This window comes from Trypanosoma rangeli (assembly GCF_003719475.1).
Source record: "Trypanosoma rangeli strain AM80 chromosome Unknown Tra_15.4_contig_00294, whole genome shotgun sequence".
NCBI lineage: Eukaryota > Euglenozoa > Kinetoplastea > Trypanosomatida > Trypanosomatidae > Trypanosoma > Trypanosoma rangeli.
The window spans coordinates 1-23,582 of record NW_021706038.1 but is presented as its reverse complement, the minus strand read 5'-3'; the positions used below and the strand labels follow the sequence as shown (position 1 = coordinate 23,582).

The following is a 23,582-nucleotide window of genomic DNA, read 5'->3' as shown; positions in this document are numbered from 1 at the left end:
CACCGTCCACCTCCACAAGGCTGGGGACACGCAGCGACTTGACCGATGCACCACCGTTTGTAACGTCTTCCCACTCAGCACCTGACACAATCGCCGTCCCTGTAAATGGGTCCACAACATTCTTTTGATCACCGGCCGCAGCCCCACTACCGCAGCACATCAACAGCACGCAGAGGAGGAGCCCCGCAAAAGAAAACAGCTGCTTGGGCATGGTGTGTGAGCGGTGTGTGTGTGTGTGTGTGTGTGTGCTTGTTTGTGTTGCTGGTGGTGGCTGCAGGGCCCTCAAAGCGCAGAGCAGCGAGTAGCGTTTAATCTCTTTTTCTCTGCGAGTGTGTGGGCAAAGAATCAAAAAGGAGAAAACAGCGACAGCGGCAACGGTTCAAATAAATCATGGGGGGTAATGTACATGGCTTATGTAGATGGGAGTAAGAGAAACAGTGAGGAGAATGCAAAGTTAAGGACCGTCGCCTGTAGAGAGGCAGCTAACAGTCACATACCACAAGAAGCAACGCAGACGCAAAAAATGGAAAATAAATAAATAATAATCCGTTGTCAGTGGCGGAGTGGAAAAAAATTACAACGCACACAATACATAGTGTAGGGAATTGATGACGATAGATTCCATGTGGGCTAAGCGTGGAAGGTCACTTATAAATGGTCAGCAAAGAAAAGTGCGAGCAGGAGAGAGAGTGTGCGTGCGTGCAAAAAAATAATAATAAAAAAAAAAATAACAGTAATAAGCAAAAAAAAAAAGACGATAGGGATTTCACAAGTATCAATGAGCTTCAGGATAGCGCTAACACCTTTCATCACCAGTTATTCTTCGTAATGAAAGCACATCTGGCGTTCTGGTTCCCTCAGTCATACCTGTCGGTGCTCGCGGAGTAACGTAGCTATCAAGAAACTGCTTCTCACAGCATGTGTTAGGTGAGGTCGGAGTGTCCTTCACATCCTTGTCAGCCTTCTGCGTGACGCCCGCTGATTGCATTGACCGCCATGTCTTCTCTTCATGCAGCTCGGTACGCATCCCCTGAACCTTGTCATCTCGTCGCTGCTTCCAACGAAGTGCCCTTTCGTAGATTTCCTCTTTGCCACGCGTCTGTGATACTCTAGTGTTCGCCCAGCTTGGGAATTGACTAGGCAAAACGTATTCCTCGGGGCCATCATCATGAGCATTGGCGCCACTGCACCGGATCACGTTTCTAGCGCGGAGACAGAAAGAACCACATCCTGGTGTGACGCTGCTGCTATCGCTCGCCTGGACGACTCCGTTGTCGCCCCTTGTGCTACTTATCATTAAGCGCTCGGCGGACGACACAGGAAGATTGGCTGAGATCATTTCCGAAATGGGGTTGATGGCCGGTGTATGCAGTCGTCGCTCCGCCTCAAAAACGGCGCGGATCTTCTCCTCCCGCCGTATTTTGTACTGACGCTGCCGCTCCTCCATGGAGGTCGTGCGGGAGTCAATCGACTTCCTACTGGGGTTTCGCTGTTGCACGGGATGAACCTCTGTGCCACGTAGGTTTCTATTTTGCTTGCGTTGAAAGGGATGCCCGGCAGTTCGGAACCGCAACCGCGGCTCACTCCTTGCTTGCCTTGTGTCCTCGCCTTGTCGTGGGTTCGTCGCCTTTGCGCTGGAGCTCAGTCGTTCAACGACCATGCCGTTGTGCTTCAGCCCCGCAGCGTGGGCCGTAATGCGCGGATTGAATGATAAGGCCTCTACCTCTCGGCGTTCATGTCTTTCCCACAGCGCAAGCTGCGCGATCGCTCTGCGCTCCAGTATGCTGTCAACATGAAGCCTTTCGTCACCACCACTCCGCTCCCGTGCACGCCGCACAATATCTTCACTGCGAAGGTTGATTTTAGGTGAGGCGCACAATTCTGCAATCTCTTCTGCTAAACGGCGGTGCCGGAAAACCTCAGCAAGCTGCACCATTTCCTTCTCCCGTTGCTGACGGCGTTGCGGATACTCCTCAGTCTCCTGCAGCGCACGACCCTCCGCATAGTGTCCTCTACCAGTTATATTTGGCACAAAACACCTCTCCATGTCCCGCGACTGCTGCTGCTCCCATTCCCGCCGCTTGAGATCGCCAACCCTCTGCTTTTCCTCGTGCATACACCCCAGCCGCTCGAAGACGTCTGCATCACGTGGGAGGTTCTGGCCTATGGCACTAATGCGGGGTGCGGGGCGGCACTGAGACAACTCCTGTTGCAACGCCATTCTGCGTGACTCTTCCTTGCGCTCCGCTGCTATCGCGTCGCTCCGCAGCATGGCCTCCAACACTTCGCGGTTTGAACGCCCTCTACGGCGCGCTGAAGGCGGCGACGGAAACGAGGTGAATGACGCTGGCGTGTCACCCCCTAGAAACATATCATCCGGCACCACGCCACGGAGTGAGAGAGGCATGCCGTTCAGCCCATTCGTGAGAGATTCCGCACTATGCTTTCGTTGCGGTGTAAAGAAGGAGGGGCACGCGCGTTGGTTGACCAAAATTGGTGAGTTACACATTCCACCCTTGAAACTCTTGAAACTACAAAGAAAAACGCGCATGCATGCACGCAAGAAAAGAGGAAAATAAAAAGAAGAAGGCAAGTACAAGGGCGAAAGAAGACGATCTGCCGGCTGACACGAGGACACATCAGCAAAATGAAACAAGCAGCAGCATCAACTAGCAAGTCAGTCACTTTAACTCAAGAGAGATTAAACGCCAGAGCATCCGTTGGGTGGCCACGTAAGGCGGCTGTTGCCGCAAGTTTGGGGTGTGAAACGGATGAAACGGTGGGTAGAAATTATTTTCTTTTCGATATGGCCGTCGCCCTCTTAATGCAGCTGTGCAGGCTGCAGCGGCGTTTTTCTCACACTTGCGCTGAGACACGCACATGCACATGGGAGGTGTCGGCCCGCCCTCATGTTTATCCTTGGCATTTCCCCCATTCACGCCAGTGGGAACAAACCAGCACTGTCGCGCCTTTGACACCCGCGCAACTTGCGCTTACGCTCCACTACAAGTGTGAGGGCCGTGTGGCGACTCGGTTACGAGAGGTGCGCTGAGGATCTCCAGTCTGCCACTCACACTCAGTGCATGATTTGTATACTCTTTTTGTTTACCCTTGTGTGTCTAGGCGGTCGATTGACCACGTAACAAGGGACTAAGGGCCCGAAAGCCGCAATGGCAAAAAAGAACAAAACAAAAACGGCAAACGGAGGAAAAAATTAAATAGAAAATAAACGGTGCGTGGGAGGAGGAGGCAAAGACCACCGCCCGCATGCGCAGATAGACGCATGCAAAAAAAGACTCCCGTTTGTTTCCACTCACGCACAGTCACTCATATCCTTTTTGTTTTGCTTCCCCCCTTCACATCCCAGCCTCTCCGCAGCGTACCTCATCGTCATGTCGATAAAGCAGTGGCAAAACAGGCAAATAAAACAAAAGGGATCCACACAAATATCGCCATTTATCCTTGTCCAAGAAGCTGCAGCCAGCTGCGCACATTAGTGGGAACCTGCTGCGATAGCGCCTCCGCCATATTGTGAATAAATTGCAGTGTGTCTTCTGCATTTCTAAAGAAAATGTCGTCCGCCACAAACGTTGCCATCTCATCAAAGGCCTCCACACTCATTTGCAGGCCTCTGATAGCATCCATAAGCTCTTCCTCTGCCTTCCTGTGGCGTGCGAGAGTTGACAACAACCCCAAGAGCTGCGGGTACTCGCCAAGATCTTCCATATGCATCCCAGCGACGTAAAAATCTTCAAGCCATGGCTCCTCAGCGATACTAGAAGCAAAATGTCGCATAATGTAGGGTATCCCCTTCACTCGAAGTATGGCCTGCTTTGCCTCCTCCGTGGCGGCATTCGTCGCGGCCCTAATAAGCCAATCTCGCAGCGGTTCGTACTCCTTGACATGATAATACGCAAAGAGCAGCTCCACCCCCACCACCCGCGCTCCGGTTGCCCATAACTGTGCGTCGGTGTGCCAGTGTGTCACGAGCTGATCTGCGTAGCGTGGCAATGGAGGGAAACGGGAAGCCAAGTGTTGTATAAAGTGTTTCTGTGCCTCGATGGTGGGGTCCTCGTTGGCTTCTGCCAAACTCTGAATGACGGCAATGGCAACATTCATTTTCCGTGAGAGAGACGCTGAAATAATCACGGCAGAAGCCGCCGTTTGGTCCCACCGAGCAGAGGAGTGTCGCATCCAGGACCATAAAGCCAGTACCTTTCGATGCTCGCCGCCGCGTGAGAGCAGCAGGAGAACAGGGCCGTAGTCCATTGGGCTAACGAACGATTGCGCCAGGGCGATGTTCATGGCCTCCGCCACGTTGTGCCTATCCTCCAAGTTTGCAGGATCGCTCAGCTCCGTCAAGGAACGCAGCAGGGTACCGGCAAGATGAGGCGCCTCGCGAATGTCCCTCAACAACCGCTGCTTCACCTCCTGCGTCTTCCCTGCCCTCGCTAGACGACCCGCAAAAACACCAAGGAAATCACACGAGATCACCGATGAAACGGGGCGGACCGCGTCAACAAACTGCAGAAGTGCATCCGCGTCCACGCTACAATCGTGAGCAAGCAGCTGCCTCGTCGCCTCCGCCAGTGCCCGTGCCGATGGATGCGAAGCAAGCAACGCCACTGCCCGCCTCATTTTGCCCTGTAGAAGGTAGCTCCTGCCCAGTGCTGCCCCAATGGGAACAGGGACCGGGGCGAGGGGGTAGCGCGTGCGGAAGGCCTGTGCAGCTTTCTGAGCAGCCGTGGCATCGTTCAGTGATGACGCGTCGCCGCAAAGCAGGCGTTGAAACGTAAGCCGCGCCGTCAAGCACCGTCGCATTTCTAGTTCCTCTTGCGCATACAACAACAAATATAAACCAACAACAGCACACAGCAACGAAATGAAGAGAGAAGAGAGTGGGGTGCTCGACAGGAATGAAAGAAGGGAAGCGTACGGCTTAGGGGTGGGGTAATGAAAACAAAGCCACAAGAACAACAACAACCTAAATAATAGCGTGGTGGAATACTACGAGATGCATCAATAGCAAAAATATGTCATTCTAAATGTAGAAAACACAGGCAAAAGCAGGCCGCCGTTTTTTCCCATCCTTTACGAATAATAATGTCGCACATAAAGCCACGCAAAAACCATCAAGTTGTCTGAGCAAAGAGACATTGTCTGTCTATTCATCTTTCTATTCAGCTGCCACCTTGCTTCTAGGCTATCTAAAGAAAAAAAAAAATCAGTGACGAGGAACCTCCCTCTTTTCGGAGGCGTTAAGCGCAGACACGATATCCATCCTATCCTCGTCCTGCAGCTGCCGCCAGCAGTCCCGCACAAACTCCGGGTCACGGAGACGCAAAATGGGAATCGCCTCCCCAATGGAGGCCTCCAATAATTCAATGACGGCCCCCAGTTGGTCATAAAGCATCTGACGTTGACGCCACTTTGCGGTGGAGATGTTGGCATTATCTCCACGCGAGAGAGAGACAAATTTGTCTACAAGCGCTGTGCAGAGCTTACAAACCAGCGCCAGTGTCTCGTCCACGTCACTGCTCACGTTGTAGCCAATCCACTTTGCGGGAAGCAGGTCCTCCACCTCTTCTGGGCCAGTGCATCGCCCAACATTCTTCTCCCAGTAGGCCTCCTTCTCTGTCCATGAGAGGTCCCATGTATGCACCGTCTTGAGTGTTGAGAGGTGGGCGGCTGCGGCGTTGGCGTCCCAATTGTGCAACAGCCCCCCACTAACGAGATTCGGTTCACGGACCGTTATCATTGGGCCTGTCAATGCGGCAGTGTGGGGGTTCAAAACTTTTACCTTCTCACATCCCGTCATGCGCTGCGGGTTCAGCGTGTACGGAAGCACGGATTGCATAGAAGCAATGGACGAATGTGTCGTGCTGCCCCAATCCAACACAGTCCGCAGACCCGCCGTCCCCACGGAAAAGATCTATGCCTGCGCAAACACAATGTATAAAGAAATAAACGCAAACAAAGAAAAAAGTACGTACTTGAACTCGCACAAACCTCTCGTCCTTCTCTCTGCAAAGGCACACACGACAAAACAACAACAACAACAACAAGAAACGAAATACAAAGAAATCTGCGCGATGGTGTACTGAGAATCCATTGCAATTCCTGACTTAGGAGTGCACCCAGCAAAGCGTGATGAAGGCGACGGCCACTGCCTGAAGGGCCCAATAAAAAGAGCGACATGCGATAGAGATCACTGTGGCGGTCACAACGCCGCCAGAAGCTTTGCTGACGCGAGAGGAATGATAATAGAGTGAGATGCAGTTCCTCTCCAGCTCGGCAATCTCATCATCTGTCATCTTCATGCCGTAGTGAAAGAGCAAAACCCTCAGCAGACACACAACCTTTCGCTCTCTCTCTCTCCCTTTCTTTCACGACCCTTCCTGCTTGTGTGAACAACCACCGTGCGAAGAAGGAAAGAGGTAAATAATGGGCCATACGTCTTCGCCATACACACAGAAGTACACAACATCGCCCTGCCGCCACTACAGCCCCGTTTTCAGGGCCACAGCATGAAAATACAAAAAAATAAAAATGAGCCAAACACATGCACATATACACACACACACAGCAAACGAGTAAGGAATGCGCGAATCAACGACAACCCCAACAGTAAGAATACACGCACGCAGTACACTACAACACTGCGATCCTCCCTTCTTTTATTCTTTTACTCCCCCCAACTGCAATGTTTACAAGGCGGATAAGAAGCAACCTCCGGGTGTATAAGGTGAAGTAAAGCTGCAAATTACCCCACACTGCTACAGCAAGAGCACAAACGGAGCCCAATCCATGTCTCCCCCCCCCCCCACCCACCCCAAATCAATTTAAGTATCCCTGTTACCAGCTCCAGCCCGATCGACGCTGTCGAGCAGACGAAATGCCAAATTGATCCGGCCGCAACAATTCCCCAGTCACAGGGCACCGGTACAACACCTTCATCACCGGACCCCGATGCGTCGCAGGAACCTCGCAAGTTGTTTCCGTCTTCTTTGAGCGAATTTGTTCCTCCAGCGCCTTCCGGTAGGTTTCACGCCTTTCTGCAGCCCTCACTCGGTTTATTTCCAGCGTGCGCCTCGCTTCAGTTTCACACAAACTAAGGAAGCGTTTCTCTTCCATGATTTCCCGTTCCTTCGCCCCACGACGTGCTTTCCGCGCATCTTCAATATCCCTCTTCAGTTCATCGCGGTAGAACTGTTCTCGCCGTCGTCTCTCATTTTCCACCTTGGAGGAATCGTCTTTGAATATGCCAAGATCCAATTCATCTCTGTGTGATTCTTGTCTCTTTGCATGGCGCTCTGCAGCCGCTTTTAGTGCGGCTTGATTAACTGCATCCTGCTGCTTGCGCTTTTCTGCACGTTCACGTTCCATCTCCTGCTTGTACGCCCTCTCAGACTCCTGCAGCCTTTTCCGTTCCTCTTGCAGTTGCCTCTCTGCGTCCTCGGCACGTCGCCGTTTTGTTTCTTTCGCCAGTTGTTTGTTTGTCTCCATCAACTCCCGCTCTCTCTCGCGCCGTGCCCCCGCATCCTCCCTCGTGCTCTGCAAAAACCAACTAGCGGAGCGGTCATTCAGCTCTACTACAGCAGGGACAGTTTTTACTTGAGCCTCTACGCTGGCGCTTCGTCGTTCCTCAGCCAGACGTCGTTTCTTCTCCACTGCTTTTCTTTTTTCGTTCTCTGCCTGTGCACGCACCTCCGCCAGCACCGTCTCTTCCCTGACCTTCTCCTCTATCTTTCGTGTTTGCTGCTCCTTTTTTTTCAGCTCGGCCAGCTTTCGGTTAGCATCCAAGAGGAGCAAACACTTCTCCCGCTGCGATGTCCCATTCTGGGAAACCTCATCCCACGGAAAGGCGGCACAGCCAGCCGCCAACCCACCGTTCACATCCGCAGACTCCAGTCGTTTGTGCTCCGTCGCTTCTAACACGGCCTGCTGCATGAAATGACGTTCCGCTTGCTTCTTTACTAGAAGATCTGCCGCTTCTTTGGCGGCAGCCTCTTCAACTGCCCTTAAGTCCGCCAGCTCACGCTCCAAACGCCGCTGTCGCTCGCGTGCTCTTTCCTCTACCTTGCGTTGCGCCTCTTCCCTGTTAATGCGTTGCAGATGCTCTAAAACACGTCGTCGAGCCAGATTGTCGCTTTCATGTGAATCGATGAAGAGTTTGTCAGGCGACATCCGAGACACGGCGTCCTCCTCACGCTTGCGTCGTTGCTCTTCCATCAGTTTCAGGTTGGCTGCCCAAATAGAGGGCGACTTCGCGTTGTAAATGAGGTACTCGGTGTCCGGACGACCGTCCTTTCCCTTCACCGTGATCACTTCACCAGCGTAGTCAGCGAGAGGAGCGGTCGGAATATGACGCGGCGAAGTCATCTGCGCAGCCATTGCTCCTTTCACAGGCGGACGCATGCACGGAGCCAGCACGCGGAACCTTCCCTCAGAACTTCTTGTCATCTGCGGCGCCTGCGAGGACGCATCGGGGACCGAAACCCCCAGTCGAGAAAGCAGTAAGAACTCCGGCTGCGACATAAGCCTGATGTATGTGTCTATTTTACACTCTTGTCTTTCTTCCGTCTTATTCCTCCTTTTTGGCTGGTGTTGGCTTCTAACAAACAGCTGTCAGCCCCTGCCGAGTACAAGAAGAGACTCAGCAAAATACAAACTAAAAAATGTGCACCTCCACGCAAATCCTCAGAGGCATCAGATTGCACACGGAAAACTCCTATTCCCCCTCCCCAAATATGTCTCTGCACGTACAGATGTGTCTTACTGTCTCTTTTTTTTTTAACGCTTTGCATTCTACTCTTCTCGTTGACGCCTTTCCGTTGGGATGGCAACGGGAGGCTAAACACATAACTCCAATGCAACTCACAACAACAGCAACATCGAGTTAAATAATCTTAGTAATAGTGCTAAATATTGTACTAACAGATGCGCATGAATGAACCGCCTAACGTGGAATTGGAAGTGAGTGACTTTTCAGAAGTTGACACATGCGCCTGTACCGTGACGTAATCGCGCGTGTCTCCTCTGTGGATGTGTCGTTGTCTTTGCCGCTATGTTCCTCCATTGCTTGGGGAATATTAGCAAACAGCACATCATTAAGAATGGCTCTCACCGCCTCCTCTACAAGCTCCAGTGACCAGGAAAAGGCGTGGGCTTCCTCACCAGGCATGATAACTGGTCGTCCAGCAAAGGTCCCAAACTGTCGCAGTTCCAATGTATCTCCCATGATGGCCACAACGCAGCCGTAGTTTTGATTTATGCTGCAGAAATAGGGGGCTGAAAAAATCAAAATAGAGATTGGTACTCGAAATTCATGATGTATTCTTCCTAGGAACCAGCCGGGGAAGTACGTCGATTCGCCGTAGTGGTTTGGCCGCGCAGAGTTCTCAAACTCCGGGCGATACATCTGATACTCAAGGCCTCCGATGTGTGTATACAGACCGTTGCGCGCCAAGAAATTTGACGCCGCGTTAAAAGTATACCTCAGCGAGTTCCCTGTATCAGTTTGAGACCCCACGAATGCCCACCCAGAAGACAACTTTTCCTCATCTTCATCCATGGGCTGATTCAGAACAAACTCACTTAGAGAGGACTGTGAAACTTCTTGCCGAATTTCATGCACATGTCGGTACCCCGATGCGAGACCACTGGAGGAACAGAAGAAGCGCTTGTTCACAACACAGGCCACGGGAAGTTTGGCAAAAAAACTCTTCACAGTTTGCTCAAGTAAGTCCAAGGGAACCCCACACTGCATGGAGCGCATGTGCAGCTCAGCCCTCAATGATCCGAAGTGGCCTGGAGGAAACGGATAAAACATTTCGTGTCTGCCTATCAGTGGCACAACGATGCCAGGCGAGTGTTGCATCATGAGAGCCACTAAGTACAATGCCTCCATTGATTTATGTCCACCGTCCACGTAATTGCCGAGAAAAACAACGTTTAACCTCTTATTTAAAATCTCATCCAGAACGTGACTGCGTAGGTAGTGCGCCAAATTAGCTGCATGGCCTCTGCAGGGCCCTATGACTAACGTCCCACCAGACACCTCTTCAAGAAAGCAACGACCATCTCGAAGTTTCCCGGCGTTACGAAGGGTGCTCAGAAACTTCTCCGTCTCTATCTTTCTACCAGAAATAATCGTATCCAACGCCTCCGCAATAATGTTTTCACTGCTTGCTAAGATGGATACCATAGTTTCCGCTATTTCACAGAAGCCTCCACAATGGGATTGTTATATGATGTTGTATGCATATCAGAGGGAGAGAGAACATATGTGGGTGCGAATAAAAAAAAAATGAGAATAAGAAGCTACAAAAAGAGAAGAAGCAACAAACACCCCTTGACACCTACCTGTTGGTTTTCTTATTATATATATATATATATATATATATACTACCTCTTGATGCGGCAACACCATCTTCCTCCTCCTATTGGTCTCCAAGATGTACAAGAAGGGAATTAGTAAAGCCTACGGAGCAACTGACGCCGGAGGTAGTCTTCTTCCCTTTCTCTCCCCACTCAAGCTTTCGGCATTTGATGGAGCAAGTCCACAGCGTCGTAGTAGAGAGAAAGTAACGCGGCTACTTCCAAAAAGCGGTCACATACTTGTCGGGTTGGAGCGGTGGGGTTATACGTCTGCATGACCTCCAAGACAACCTGCTCCCGTGATGAGCCAATGATACGATACTCAGAGAGACTATTTCGGCGAGAGTGAGGAGTGAGACCGAGTGAATACACTACATGGCGGGAATGCCTTTGAAATAGTGGAAGTCCGTAGTAATCCTTTAGGCTACCAAAACTACGATGCAAATCGTAACGATGTCTCTTTCTCCGACGTGGCATGTTCTACACTCCCAAGGTAGCGCCCACACATGCAGATTCACACGGAAAGGGCGGGAAAGAAAGAAAGAAAGAAAAAGGACATAAAAAAAAAAGGGAAACACACTATCGTGTGTAGATAATAATACCACAACTAACTAAATACATAACAAAACCCACTGGCACAACAACAAAGAAGAGGAGTAGAAAAGCTCCTTCTTCTTCTTGCCCTTTCTGCTCCTTTCACTCTTTCCTTCTTTCCCTCTCCTTGTCACGTGTTTTGTGAACGCCTATTCTCTTTCACAAGGCAAACGGAAGAGAACGCGAGTGGGAAGGACAGACAACACCATCCATCACAGTTCTTTATGCCTAGCGTGACCCGTTTTCCTCGAAGACGCTTCCAGCTCAATATTGCGATGCAGCAGGTACTGTTTCTGCCGTGTCCTCTGGTATTCATAGCGCCATACTAACTCCTGGTGGTAGTGATCAATAACCCCTTGTGGGTTGCTGTCAGAGAGAAACCCTATTTTATACAGTTTTCGCTCAAAACTGCTTGAAAAATGCCACAAGGGCCCCCAGCCAAGGCCTGCCAACTCACCAGAATTCACAAGGAATCTTGTAAAGGCTCGAAATTCGTACTCATCAAAGTTACCTAAATGAATAGGATGAAATAGAGAGTCCTTTTCTGCATCGTACGGGGCATATTCATCTAGACAATTCGTGAAACGATCGGTTTCAACATCTGGAAAACCGCTAATACCGTCAAATGGTTTAAAATCTCTCGTGGTGCAGGTAAAAAAAAACTTATTCGGTTCATCCTTGGAGAGAATCATTTTATTCAAGCCGCGGACGAAGCTAAGGCGGGACGCAGGAATACGAGGCATTTCCTGCGGATAAAGATCGACGTCAGTGGAGTCATCGTTTAGAGAAGCAAGTGTGCGAAGAAAGTCGGGATGCGGATACCGAAAATGAGTATCATGGGAGAATAAATTCCACCCATCCACAACAATAACAATAGGAATCTTCTTTTCTTCACTAAGCTCGTCCAGGAGGAACTTGATACAGACACTCTGGCGATCAATTGAGGCCGGGGCCACTGCCTTGTGTCCCCATTCGCAAAATTCATACAAGTTTTGTGGTTGTCGTTCCCCCTGCTCCACCGGCAGATCATTTGGTGTGCACTTAAGGCGCCATGACAACAACGTGCTGCGGTTGGCCCGTGCAAAGTATCGAAGGAACGATCGTGCGGCATCCGGGGCATCAAAGAAACCCGGCAAGATAGTGCTTGGCCAGCACCATTCCCCGTGAGTCCAGTCTTTAGCGTTTGGTACATACAATGTCAGTAAGTTTCTCGAGCGGGCGTAGTGCACCACTTGAGTCATAAGGGCACTCTTACCACATCCTGTGGAACCATCAATGATAAAACCGGGACGATTATTTGTGAGGGAGTTTAGCACATCACGCTTCGCCTCCCAGTACAGTATTTTGTCGATGAACAGGTTCAACAAATGTGCCTCCTTTCGATATAAAAACCCTCTGGGGTGACCTGGGGGCATCAACTGCATCACTTTTCCCCCTAAACCCTCTGGAAAAAACTTCATCAATTCCTCATTGCCAATGCAATACATCGAATTGATATCATTAAAGGAAAGCTGCGTTGGGGCAGTTTCTGGGGGGTGAGAGTACAGCTTCGCCACGTATCGCACTGGAACACCCCGCTGCATTGTACGAAACTCTTTCAATGGAATTGCACCGTTCCACATGGCCACCGGAGCCTCACAGGCATCAGTATAGCACGTAACGGGCGGTCGTACATACAAGGAGGCCAAACTTTTTCCTAGTAGCCTTGATCGCATCGCTCCAAAAACGCGAACAGAAAATAAACCGACAAATGACCCAAGAAAAAAAAAATGACCTTTCTATTTATGACAATATGCATAAAGATGGAAAAAGAGGGGAAAGGGAGAAAAAAAGAAGCAGTCGTATTATTTTTTTAAGGGAACCCCATACAAAATCGTACATGAAGGAACAGACATAAACATACATGTATTTTCCATTCACTGCTGAACAGACCCATGTATGTATCACAAGGCTACTATCCATGTGCATTCACAACTGCTGAGCGAACGTAAAAAATGCATCCGGGCAAACAGCACTGCACATTCCTAAATACAGAATAAAAACAAAACGAGAAGAGAAGAAAAACGCACCAAAATCTTATCACAAACCTTAAATCCCTAAATATGCTCTGACCGACTCTGGTTCACGGTTACCTTTGAAGAGCTGCTGAAGGGAGGATTTAGCACGGATAACTCACGGTATTTTGGATCCTTTTCCATGCAATAAGGTGCCTCTGTCCACGGAATTGTCATATCTTCGGGTTCACCTTGGTGAAGGGCAATGGTCCTTATCAGTCCACCACTAGATCCATCACGGCTGTAGGCATGTGCAACCGCCCGCTGACAAAAGCGAATGCATTCGTCTTTACTCATGCCAGGCTTGTAATTGGCGTCAAAAAACGAATACAGGAAAATAGAACCGCTTCCACCGAGAGCGTAGTCCAACTTCACGCACGATCCACCTGAGGGGATGCTATAGACAGAGCCACCGTTTAGAGGATCGTGCCCTGCCACAATAATGCCAGCTGAAATATTCCATTTATTCATATAGCACAATTTTTGGAAGATGTTAGCAGCAGTCGCAACATTGACCGGTTTTGATGTGTCTGTCTCGTAGCTCTCTAGGTAATTTGCTGTTTGCTCAGCCAGGGCCTGAGTATCTGCCGCAGATCCACTGCGGCAGCAGTACACTTTCTCAGTCAATTTAGTCAACTTATTGCTTGCCCGATTCACCACGTAGGTTCCCGTGGAGGTGCGAGAATCCGCGGCAAGAACCACACCCCCATTAAAAGAAACGGCCATAATTGTCGTTCCAAGCGAAACTGCTTCACTCAACTGGGGGTCAAGAACTGCAGCTTCCGGTTCAAATATTTGTTTCGCACTTTGTGCTGGCCCGTTGGGAGTCAGTTTGTGTGTAATTTCATTTGGACATGATGGCTCATAAAGCAATGTTCCCTCCGGACGCTTAATCATTATTATTTTTTTTCGTTTATTGAAATACTCTTAGCGTTCTTTCCATAACAACAACAACAAAAGTATGTGCATAGGTATGTTTATGGGAGCGAGAGAGAGAGACAGAGGTGTATGCGTGTAAGCGAGAGAGAATCAAAATGGGGCCAACAATAATAATAATAATAATAATAATAATAAACTGCGTACTTTCCGCTTCTCTAGTCATCAATACAAGAGTGGGTTAGGGAAAGGTAACTATAGCACCGTAAAAGATTTCAGATGCTCATCGGCCACTTTGTGGTCAGCCGGATTTGGTTGGGCTTCGTACACAATATTAGTGGCCGGTTCTTGATGAACGGACCTCCCTGTTGCTTCACCGAAAAGGTCAATGCGAAGTAAATGGGTTTCATCTTCCCCAAAACTTTGCTCAAAAAAAAGTCCCAGGCTCGAGCAGTTGGAAAATTTCGCCGGGTTCAGGCGGTACACTATTCGGTCCCCTTCTGGGACTTGAGCCAACTGAATTTCCTCCTGCGGTTGCAATCGACGAACAGAGTCAAACCCCACAACATCAGTAGGATTACAAAACAATTTTACTTGAGACGGGGAAAAGTCATCGTTTGTTCCAAGAATTGAAATGCCTCTGACGCGGCAAACCTGCTTAAGAGGCAACAAAAACAAAAGCTCCGGGTCAGCATCGCTACAGATAGGTTCTTGATTATCTTCCATTTTGGGGTCAAAAAGACGTGCCGCTTCAGAGGCGCTGTGTCTTGCATTCCATAGCTGCAAAAAAAACAGATCTACCTGGTGATTTAAAGGCGACCCTATACCAAAAACACCTTCTTGAACAAAGCCATCCCGCAGATGGTCATGGGATCCTGTGCCGTGACGACAGTTACAAGGCATGTTAACTTTGGCCCTAGAATATACGCAGCAAATGATAACAATAATGGGTATTTAAACTTACTACTAAAAGAAAAAAGTATATATGTATAGGAAAACACACACACATTACAAGCGAGTATACAACGATATAGATATATAAAGCCGTTCGTGTGAAAAAAAGTGATAAATAATGCCAAATGCAATTAAAAAGGTCAACAAACGCAACAAAAATGTCGTGATAACAATAAAAGTTTTCATGGGTAATATTGCATTTAAGGAGAGAACTGCTTGCGCCTCCCAGGTGCAAAACGGGCGGTATGAAACCTAAACATTTCATCAGTCACAGCAGAGGGTGGCATAATTCCCTTGTCAGAAAAAACTAGCGTAATCATGGTAGGTGGAACAAACTCTACGAGAGGAACGTCATTACTACCTTCTGGCTGTTTAAGGTCCGCCGTACTAAGGGGGAAAATGCGAGCAAACTTAAACGTCTCACAAAGAACGTAAAAAGGAACATTCATTGCTGAAGCAACAGTTGCGATCTGTAGCGACCCAGTACTATGTACCAACCCTCCGTGCTCAGTCACACAGTATGCGCCCATTACAACAAAATCCACCTTACTCATAATGGCTCCCATACCAGCATCAGGGATAATCGTACACGATTTCCTCAGTGCCTCTTGAAGTTGCACCCCCTCTTGTGTCTGTGCCGCCATTTCCAGTAGAGCTACGCCTGTGCCTTCAGGATAGTTTTTGCTTGCAGAACGTCCTTCACAAATGTAAAAATGAACACCGCTCCGTTCCTGTATGGCGCAAGCAATTGCAACAGCTAACAATCTACCACAACCATGAACCAAAATACGAGAAGTGCTTCCAACAAAGGGCAACATATCATTTATTTGATCATTTTGACTCGATTCAAAATCCTTAAGCCTTGCTTCGCATCTGGCATTCATATCAGAAAGACTACGCTGCAAATCATGGCTATTTGCAGCATCTTTAGTTAAATGGACCCGAAAGCGCTCAAAACCATCACCGAGAGATTCATAACCATGCAAAGTTTCAGTTATTTCCTTATCAAGCTCAGAATATGTTGAAAACTGCTTCGACCTCAGCAGCTCCTGAACTTCCTTCACAGCCTTAACCATAATGCTGATGTCGTAGTCAACATGAGGGACCTCCATCCTTTTTATTATTTGTTTGCGTGTTTTAATTTTTCGTTATTGTTTTCCCTTGTTGTTTTCTCTCGTTTTTGAGGGATAAGGTGAGGAAAGTAATCATATATATAAATCAGGTTGATGTGCAAACAAGAAAAGAAAAAAAAAGTACATAGATTCACGCCGCAAGGGCGAGACAAGCAACCAAGCCCCTACAATACCACTACATCTCTGAATTCACGACATGTTTTTTTTTCTTTGTGTTCGTACACGCAATAAAAACAAATAAGAAAAACGTGTTTACGTCCTTTTGAAGACAATTTAAAAAAAAAGGTCTTCTTAACTCTAGATAGAATCTATATAGCGTAGCACATCTTCGCAGTACATGGGGTTCTGGTGTTTCTTCTGAGCCGTACGTACCAAATCTGCAGTAGTCAGCGGTGAAAGAACTGCAATACACTTCAATACATTCACCAAAACTTGTCTTAAACCCACGGTCTCCTCAGAATCATCGAGGTGTATTAATATCTTTTTTACCAATGGCACCACTTGTGCTATAATTTGGTCAATAACAATAGGAGAGACATGGTCTTTTTTTTGTAAAACACCCAACAACCCGGAGGCGGCCCTTGCTCGCACAAAGTCACTGGAGTCGTCAAATCGTAGTAATATCGACTGGAATATATCATTCGCACTACCAGCATTCATAGGTAGTAAACATATATTCGCCGCACTTTCCATGCATACCAAACGCATCTCTGCATCATCGGCGTCTGAGGCATTGCACCAAACCGTTACCGTTTTTGAGGAAAGGGCAAAATCATTGTCAGCAAATAAAACATTTAACAGACAGCTATGTTTTTCCTCAACAAGAGCGCATAAACAACTAAGGGCAACCTTCCTAAGTAGATGAGCTTGACGACCCGGGTGAAACGTTCCCAATGGAATAATAATCAACCGAAGAAGTTCCTCTAATTGAGTTCCTGTAAAAAAAGGCGGTCGTTTCCACAAAAGTTGCTCCAATACACGAAGATAGTGCAATTCTTCGATAACACTCTTCGAAAAGTCGACATGGTTCAGTTTTACAAGAAATATACCTGAAACCTGTTCTGCGTAAATATCAATATTTTTACAGTGCACAACAAGATCAGAAAAGGCGCTAACTGGCATATGAACACCATATCTAAATAACAATCTCCCAAAGTGAAGATCGTAGATGCCATCAGCTTCCCCTGTTACAATGAACGACAAATCGTTTATATACCGAGAAACGCGTTCTCGTACAGACGGAAAATCAGACATTCGCAGACACAATAATGCATAAAAAATTATTGAATCTAGTGTTCTCTGAGCCACGTCCTCTGCAACTTCACGAGGTAAGGGTTTCGTTGCTGTTGGAATGAACCCGCACTCACCCAAGACACGCATCACTGTGCCCAATGTGTCCAACAAAGAACATAGAAGTGCTTCACAATCACTATCCAGTAAATCAGCAGAGGTCATCACCTTAACTATTTGGTTACCCTGTGAAGCAGATAACAAATGCTTCGAGCCTTCTATAAGGTAACGGAATGCCACCAAAATACTGCATTTCACTGACATGGCAGCTGTTGAAAAAATTGTTGCTGCAGGAGGGAGCGAACCATTAGCAGGTGATACCAATATCGTTTTGGAGTGCGATTGAACCACCACTGTAGTCTCTTCGTCAACCTGGTTTACATATCCCTTTCCAGTTAAAAAGGGCATGTATTGTTCTGGTGTCAAAAACTTTCCCAGCACTTCCAGGCAAACAAGCGACTCTTGAACAACATCTTGGTTATCCTCCTTTAACGACTTGTATAAAACACCCAATATCTGCTCCACAAATTGTACCACATACTTCTCACTGTGGTAGATAGCCATCCACAGAATACGTAGAGCAACTATACGCCGATTATTAGAAGAGAATTTGATAACCCAATCAATGGCTGTCACATCTGCCAATATCTTATCAATAAACCCACGTAAAGCCTCAGCCACAACATAGCGCGCTCCCAAAAAGGGACGTGTTTTTAAAACATGATATAAATTTGTATCAACCGTCGTCAAAGCCATATCTGGATATTCGTCATCCCCATACCATTCAATATCTTTCATAGTCACTCTTCTCTTAGTTATATCGATGGAGTCATCCTTATTGTCAAGCATATACAATTTTCCCATGTTCTCCAAGAGCGTACACGCTTTTGTTGATACAGCGTCAAAACGATCTGTCATTAACAATAACAAGTGGGGCAAATACTTGCGATGTTGTTCTAGACGCTCCACAATATCCAAAAATACCGTCGAAAGCAGCTCTACAAGAGCGACTCGCACCGATTCCACATGATCATTTGCCAAAACAAACAGTATGGAGGCTGTTGTTCGGGTTTCTTCTTCATTACCATCCGAAAGAATCTGTGCAGCACCACGATGGATTAATGAGGTCAATGCACGTACAGCTTCAACCCTCACCACACTGTGTTTATGAAGGAGATAACATTTGACCACGTTGGCAAGCGGCAATGCAACATGTTTGGTTTGCACAGGTTCAATCTCACAGAGACGAACACACGCACGACACGCCTCCTTTTTCAGTTCTGGATAGGCATCACGCAAACAGTTTTCCAAAAGCACCTGGAAAAAGTCAATATAGTTACGGGGACCAATTTCATTTGGGTAGGTTTCCATACACAATACCGCAAGCCGTAATAATAAAAGTCGTAGTTCCTCGCTTTCCTCTACAACGGGTGACACCCCTATCCTAGTCACAACAGCTGGCAAAACCCAATCTAGCACAGAAGAGCTCAGCCGTGAAAAAACGCGTGTTACAAGCCTCACTGAGTATTCACGGCAACGCTCTGAAACATCTTCAAATCCACGAAGACACGTTCGAAGCAGGTCAAACTCCTCTGTGTTATTAAGACAACCATCTTCGCACAGCTGTGACAGCTTCTCATAAGCTGCCAGGCGCTTATTTCGAGCACCATCAGAAATCTCATTCAAATATCGTGGAAAAAGCTCCATTAAAATTGTTGCAACTTTGATTTCTACACAATAGGGAAAAAAGATAAAAGGAGAAAAAACACACAAATGTATACAAAATTGAACAATAATCGGTAGGAAAATAGATATAACGGTACCAACAAAAAGACAAAAAAAACAGAGATCTAATCATAAAAAAACAAGTTAAAAAAAATGCAGTTCCACAAGTTAATGCCCAATAAAAAAAACATGTACACTTACAGTCAAAAACAGTCCATTCCAAATTAAGATGACACTACACAGCAAAGACAAGCTTATTATTATCGTCATCACCACTAACATTATAGCCAGTAACTGTAAAGCATCGCCGCATATAAATCCATATTATGCAGTCTCCTTTCATTGCATTATCCAGTTTCCCAACTAAAACAGTCACACACAAGAAACCCAACACAACGGGTTCCCTATGAATACGCTCAACATGTGCTACATCACTTTTTATCAGGGCTTTGACAAAAAAAAAAAAAAAAAAACAACAACAACAACAACAACAACACATACGCCCACACGTCAAACAAAAAAAAGAATGGCACTGGCAAACCCTCATTTTTATACTGAAAGGCACCCCGCGGCCCCCTGCCGGAGAAGGCTGTCTAAAAAACACCCACGTCCTTTCAGGTCGGAAAAGGCACCAACATGGCACCAAGCCCATAGTGCCTCCGACGGGCGAGAGCGCCAGCTCCTCCGACAGGCCAGGCGGCCCGCAGAACCTGCGTGGGCGGCCGGGGCAGCAGCCACCCCCCCCCGGCTGCGACACGCCGTTCTACTTCAACAGCTCCTTGGAACATAGAAAAAAGGCGGTCGGGCGTATACGGGCCTCTTTGTGTTCCCGTGGAGACGGGTGGTGGGTCCTGGGCGTCCGTGGCCGCCGGGGCCCTCGGGGTGGGTTTTGGGGGCGAGTTGTGCGGCTTTTATGTAGCAGCGGCGGGCGAGCGGCCTCGCTGTGCGTAAATGCTTGGAGGGGTTCTTGTTGCTGTGGAACTATGTGTGCTGTCTCGGGCGGCATCATATCGTGTGGAGTATTGGAGCTGTTGTGAGGAATCACCTTATATGAATTGCCAAAATTCCTCTCGCTGTTCCCATTATTTTTTTTTAGTGATGATGGCTTTTTCTCATTGTTTCGTTAGCTTTGATGTTTACATGTATGTATAGGTCGCAGCCATGTTAAAACTTGTTATACTTGCTGACAGGATTAGGTGAAACTTTTTTTTCCTGACGTCACTTGGGACATTTTACTTCCACATCTTTGCCAAGATTCTTTTTTTGATATTATAAATGCAAATAATAATAATAATAATAACAATAATAATAATGTATGGAAAAATAATATTTACATTCGATCTTTCAATCAGCTTTATGTCTATTATTCTTTGTGTGTCTTTTTTTTGGGTTTGATGTTTCTTTTTTATTCCTTTTTTTTGTCATGTACACGCATCAATAGATCTTTTGTGCTTCGCTATCATTCGGCCTTCTAACGGAATTTTTCTTATATACAAAGAAAAAAAAATTAACAACATCAACAACAAAATGACCTATACGTACGCTCTGATTGCTGCTGCACTCCTGGCTGTGTCAAACTTCGTGTCTGCTGAGAATAAAAAGAAGGATGAAAAGGAGTTTCCTCTCGTCTGGTTGTGCCTGGGAGTCACTGTTGTGGGCGTTGCTATTGCGTTGTACGTTGCCTACCGCCGTCCCGACGAGCTCCATCTTCCCGGTTCCACGGTGATGGTAGCCACAGAGAGTGAGATGACGAACGGAAACAACGAGCCCGCCAAGAAGGATGCGCTGAACGAAGACTTTGAAAGAGTTTAAAAATACGTCTCGCAAGTTGGAGAAAGGCAGTTTAAATAGCATAATTAGTAGGATACGGTAATTGTCGTTCAATTTCCGGCAAGTCAAGAGGAAAAAAAAAATTTATTTTGAAATTATTTGGTCCCACTTTCTTACTTTTGTTGGTGTTATTATTTTTCACTCACAAAAAAAATAAAAGAAATAAATACAAAAATACAAAAATACAAAAAAAAAGAAATACTCGAAAACGAAAAAGGAAGAAAAAAAATGAAAAACAACATAGGAGAGGTTCAATTTTTTTGTATTTTTTTTTTCAGCTGAAAACCAAATAGAAGATATTGTCTCAGGTGAGCATTTTTTGTTGTTGTATTGGTTAATTTTTTTTGTGGATCACGTTACTACTTCCATTCATGGTTTTAGATGACCTGTCGATCCATTGTTTGTTTGACTCAAAACGCACAGGCTTACCAAGGGATTTTTTTTTTATTACCTTACGAAAAAAGGTAAAAAGAACCCAATAAGGAATGTAAAGGGGTAAGCAAAGATTAACAAAAAGGAACAGGTGAAAAGTAAAGGAATACGTATCTATAGTTTCTCGGCATTTTTCAGACAATAAACAAATGAATCACGATTTGCCTTTGGCGAGTTGTGTTCTTGTTTAGATTGTGTTGCCTCCTTTTTCCCCTTGCATTTTTTTTTTGCATCTTAGGGTTTTTCATATCTAGTCTGGTGGCAGGTGTTGCGCCGGTACGCGCAGCGTAATTGCTCACAAAAAAGTAGTCAAGGGCGTCGGGGAGCAGCTTCTTGACATTTTTATTATGGCTTTATTTTTTAGTTAATGAAATAAGTACAACATATGTGTAGCATTGTGGATTACATGGGCATAGGAGGCGTGGTGAAACTCTAGTATGTACCTCCCCTTAGACGTAGTGCTAACTTTTGTGAGTACCATATCGTTTACCACAGGACTTGACTTTAGGTAAGCAAGCAGTCTGAGAAGCGGAATGTGTGACAACATGAACAAGTGTCAGTTCATCTGCAATGATGGAGTGCGAGACGCGAGATCACCTTGAAGATGAGTGTATCTTGTTTCTCTTCCATTTGCAGCTTGCTTATGGGACAGATCGTACTGTAACTGTTGTTTGTGATGTATATATCAGATTAAAATATTACTCTGCCTTATTTACACTAGTATGTGCATCGGTTCATTACACTCTCATCTTGTTGGAATTTGTGTGCAGTGGCGCTGTTTCCTCCTGTTTGGGCTGTCACCAGAGGAGTGCTAGGGCAGCAGCCCTACGTACCCACCACGTTGTTGTTGTCGTTCAATATCCTCAACACTCTGCGGTGCGTGGGGCACTCATATGCCGTGGTGGTGGTCTCCCTGCGTGTAAGGTGTGCGCCGCGTGCCGTGTGTGGGTGGCCCTCTCTCTCTTGTTTTTGTTGCGGCTGCGTGGGGTCGTGCCTATGCCTCTTCAGTCTTTTTCTTTTGTTCTCCCTTTTGACTGCTGGTTGAGTATTGTGCTACAGTTTAACTCACGTTAAGTTAACCATTACAAAAGAAAACATGTCTGAGAGACGCGAGGGAGAATCTCACCCCACCGAGGAGCGCCCCGCGCAGCGCCGAAGGGTGGAAGGAGCACCGCATCAGCCAAGGTGGACGCTGGTGAGCTCTATCGAGGATGTTCTTAATGTGCCGGTTAGTCGTATACGTAACATCAACCTGAATGACTTTCTTCGCAGTACATTATGCGGCAGGGGAGTTGTGCCAATTAACGAGAATGTCTCCATTGAGAATTTTGTTGCGCAACCCCGGGCATTCATCGACGACGGAGATGTTTTGGGCTTAATACTGGCATCGCCGTCTTACACAGCCATAAGGGAAGAAATAGAAGATGCACGCAATGCTTACGGAGCGCGGGTTGGCCACGCTGCGAGACTGGAAGGAGTTTGCATATAAGAGTATTGTCTCTCCTATTACACGGGTAAAACTCCAATCAGCTCTTGCCGGGGCGGAGGAGGAAGCAAGGCAGGAAAATAAAAAACCTCCCAGATGACCATTACCGGAGGGATTCTACGAGTCCGTGTTTAACGCAACGTGGAGTCACGTCATGGGATTTCCTGAGGACGAAGATGAATACATGGTGGTGATAGAGGGTCAACGGCCACAGGAGTTATGGGAGTACACGCAGACTGTGTGTACTTTTCTCCCAGTGGGTGATGAGGAGCAATTCCGTCCACCACGCCCACGACTCATGATCCTTTCCTCTGAAAAGCGATGGCCGTACTCGCTGAACCATGCAGTGCCTATTACCGACTGCTACATTAACATTGAGGTGCATCGGGTGTGGAAGATCGTCGAGGGCGATCTAAAAGGAGTGTTTCCCCCTCCAGATACAGACGCACCATACATGAGACGCCGTCTTTTGGTTGGAACTTCTGGGATAGGGAAGTCAATGGCGGCTGGCTCCTACCTCCTTTATCAGCTGCTGCACTACGATGCCACGAAGCTCCATGTGGTTGTGTACTGCTTTGGAAGGGATTTCGCATACTTGTTTGACAAGAGGACACGAACGGTGACAATATACGAGGGTGAGAGTAATATTAGAGGGGTTATGGTAAATTTGGCTGGGAGTGGAATGAAGGGGTATATCATCGTCGATATGGCAAGACATTTTCAAGAGCCATCGAATGATGTTGTGCCCTCCCCTGAGTGGGGCATCATTATGTTGTCATCCCCAAACGAAAATAACTTCAAAGCATGGATGGAGCAGGCGGATACTAT

General features: G+C 47.2%; 13 protein-coding genes and 2 pseudogenes across 13 annotated transcripts, besides 11 other annotated features; 2 read left to right on the top strand and 13 right to left on the bottom strand.

Moving 5' to 3' along the window:
- Positions 1 to 223: 223 nt before the first annotated feature.
- Positions 224 to 248: a microsatellite.
- Positions 249 to 703: 455 nt separating this feature from the next.
- Positions 704 to 753: a microsatellite.
- A 43-nt stretch (positions 754 to 796) lies between these two features.
- Positions 797 to 2,509, bottom strand: TraAM80_07261 (uncharacterized protein; the record flags this gene model as incomplete). The annotated part of the gene is made up of 1 exon (XM_029384061.1): positions 797 to 2,509. The coding sequence occupies one exon, from the start codon at positions 2,507 to 2,509 to the stop codon at positions 797 to 799; it is 1,713 nt and encodes a 570-aa protein (XP_029236110.1).
- A 644-nt stretch (positions 2,510 to 3,153) lies between these two features.
- Positions 3,154 to 3,345, bottom strand: TraAM80_07260 (hypothetical protein; annotated as a pseudogene).
- Positions 3,346 to 3,456: 111 nt separating this feature from the next.
- On the bottom strand, positions 3,457 to 4,821 carry TraAM80_07259 (uncharacterized protein; the record flags this gene model as incomplete). Its single annotated transcript, XM_029384060.1, has 1 exon — positions 3,457 to 4,821. The coding sequence occupies one exon, from the start codon at positions 4,819 to 4,821 to the stop codon at positions 3,457 to 3,459; it is 1,365 nt and encodes a 454-aa protein (XP_029236109.1).
- A 20-nt stretch (positions 4,822 to 4,841) lies between these two features.
- Positions 4,842 to 4,879: a microsatellite.
- Positions 4,880 to 5,224: 345 nt separating this feature from the next.
- Positions 5,225 to 5,857, bottom strand: TraAM80_07258 (uncharacterized protein; the record flags this gene model as incomplete). Its single annotated transcript, XM_029384059.1, has 1 exon — positions 5,225 to 5,857. The coding sequence occupies one exon, from the start codon at positions 5,855 to 5,857 to the stop codon at positions 5,225 to 5,227; it is 633 nt and encodes a 210-aa protein (XP_029236108.1).
- Positions 5,858 to 6,034: 177 nt separating this feature from the next.
- Positions 6,035 to 6,068: a microsatellite.
- A 291-nt stretch (positions 6,069 to 6,359) lies between these two features.
- Positions 6,360 to 6,388: a sequence feature (GA-rich).
- A 74-nt stretch (positions 6,389 to 6,462) lies between these two features.
- TraAM80_07257 (hypothetical protein) lies at positions 6,463 to 6,705 on the bottom strand (annotated as a pseudogene).
- A 150-nt stretch (positions 6,706 to 6,855) lies between these two features.
- On the bottom strand, positions 6,856 to 8,538 carry TraAM80_07256 (uncharacterized protein; the record flags this gene model as incomplete). Its single annotated transcript, XM_029384058.1, has 1 exon — positions 6,856 to 8,538. One exon carries the CDS (start codon positions 8,536 to 8,538, stop codon positions 6,856 to 6,858), a length of 1,683 nt encoding a protein of 560 aa, XP_029236107.1.
- A 421-nt stretch (positions 8,539 to 8,959) lies between these two features.
- Positions 8,960 to 10,207, bottom strand: TraAM80_07255 (kinetoplastid-specific phospho-protein phosphatase; the record flags this gene model as incomplete). The annotated part of the gene is made up of 1 exon (XM_029384057.1): positions 8,960 to 10,207. The coding sequence occupies one exon, from the start codon at positions 10,205 to 10,207 to the stop codon at positions 8,960 to 8,962; it is 1,248 nt and encodes a 415-aa protein (XP_029236106.1).
- A 174-nt stretch (positions 10,208 to 10,381) lies between these two features.
- Positions 10,382 to 10,407: a microsatellite.
- Positions 10,408 to 10,533: 126 nt separating this feature from the next.
- On the bottom strand, positions 10,534 to 10,857 carry TraAM80_07254 (uncharacterized protein; the record flags this gene model as incomplete). Its single annotated transcript, XM_029384056.1, has 1 exon — positions 10,534 to 10,857. The coding sequence occupies one exon, from the start codon at positions 10,855 to 10,857 to the stop codon at positions 10,534 to 10,536; it is 324 nt and encodes a 107-aa protein (XP_029236105.1).
- A 54-nt stretch (positions 10,858 to 10,911) lies between these two features.
- Positions 10,912 to 10,950: a microsatellite.
- Positions 10,951 to 11,186: 236 nt separating this feature from the next.
- Positions 11,187 to 12,689, bottom strand: TraAM80_07253 (uncharacterized protein; the record flags this gene model as incomplete). The annotated part of the gene is made up of 1 exon (XM_029384055.1): positions 11,187 to 12,689. One exon carries the CDS (start codon positions 12,687 to 12,689, stop codon positions 11,187 to 11,189), a length of 1,503 nt encoding a protein of 500 aa, XP_029236104.1.
- A 381-nt stretch (positions 12,690 to 13,070) lies between these two features.
- Positions 13,071 to 13,925, bottom strand: TraAM80_07252 (proteasome beta-1 subunit; the record flags this gene model as incomplete). The annotated part of the gene is made up of 1 exon (XM_029384054.1): positions 13,071 to 13,925. The coding sequence occupies one exon, from the start codon at positions 13,923 to 13,925 to the stop codon at positions 13,071 to 13,073; it is 855 nt and encodes a 284-aa protein (XP_029236103.1).
- Positions 13,926 to 14,073: 148 nt separating this feature from the next.
- Positions 14,074 to 14,102: a microsatellite.
- A 57-nt stretch (positions 14,103 to 14,159) lies between these two features.
- Positions 14,160 to 14,807, bottom strand: TraAM80_07251 (putative PITH domain-containing protein 1-like; the record flags this gene model as incomplete). The annotated part of the gene is made up of 1 exon (XM_029384053.1): positions 14,160 to 14,807. One exon carries the CDS (start codon positions 14,805 to 14,807, stop codon positions 14,160 to 14,162), a length of 648 nt encoding a protein of 215 aa, XP_029236102.1.
- Positions 14,808 to 15,058: 251 nt separating this feature from the next.
- Positions 15,059 to 15,970, bottom strand: TraAM80_07250 (translation initiation factor eIF-2B alpha subunit; the record flags this gene model as incomplete). Its single annotated transcript, XM_029384052.1, has 1 exon — positions 15,059 to 15,970. The coding sequence occupies one exon, from the start codon at positions 15,968 to 15,970 to the stop codon at positions 15,059 to 15,061; it is 912 nt and encodes a 303-aa protein (XP_029236101.1).
- Positions 15,971 to 16,288: 318 nt separating this feature from the next.
- On the bottom strand, positions 16,289 to 18,988 carry TraAM80_07249 (HEAT repeat containing 2; the record flags this gene model as incomplete). Its single annotated transcript, XM_029384051.1, has 1 exon — positions 16,289 to 18,988. The coding sequence occupies one exon, from the start codon at positions 18,986 to 18,988 to the stop codon at positions 16,289 to 16,291; it is 2,700 nt and encodes an 899-aa protein (XP_029236100.1).
- Positions 18,989 to 19,460: 472 nt separating this feature from the next.
- Positions 19,461 to 19,477: a microsatellite.
- Positions 19,478 to 19,502: a microsatellite.
- Positions 19,503 to 20,286: 784 nt separating this feature from the next.
- Positions 20,287 to 20,319: a microsatellite.
- A 2,045-nt stretch (positions 20,320 to 22,364) lies between these two features.
- Positions 22,365 to 22,757, top strand: TraAM80_07248 (retrotransposon hot spot (RHS) protein; the record flags this gene model as incomplete). The annotated part of the gene is made up of 1 exon (XM_029384050.1): positions 22,365 to 22,757. The coding sequence occupies one exon, from the start codon at positions 22,365 to 22,367 to the stop codon at positions 22,755 to 22,757; it is 393 nt and encodes a 130-aa protein (XP_029236099.1).
- Positions 22,758 to 22,908: 151 nt separating this feature from the next.
- Positions 22,909 to 23,582, top strand: TraAM80_07247 (retrotransposon hot spot (RHS) protein; the record flags this gene model as incomplete). The annotated part of the gene is made up of 1 exon (XM_029384049.1): positions 22,909 to 23,582. A coding segment is annotated over one exon (674 nt), but the record flags the coding sequence as incomplete, so codon positions are not given.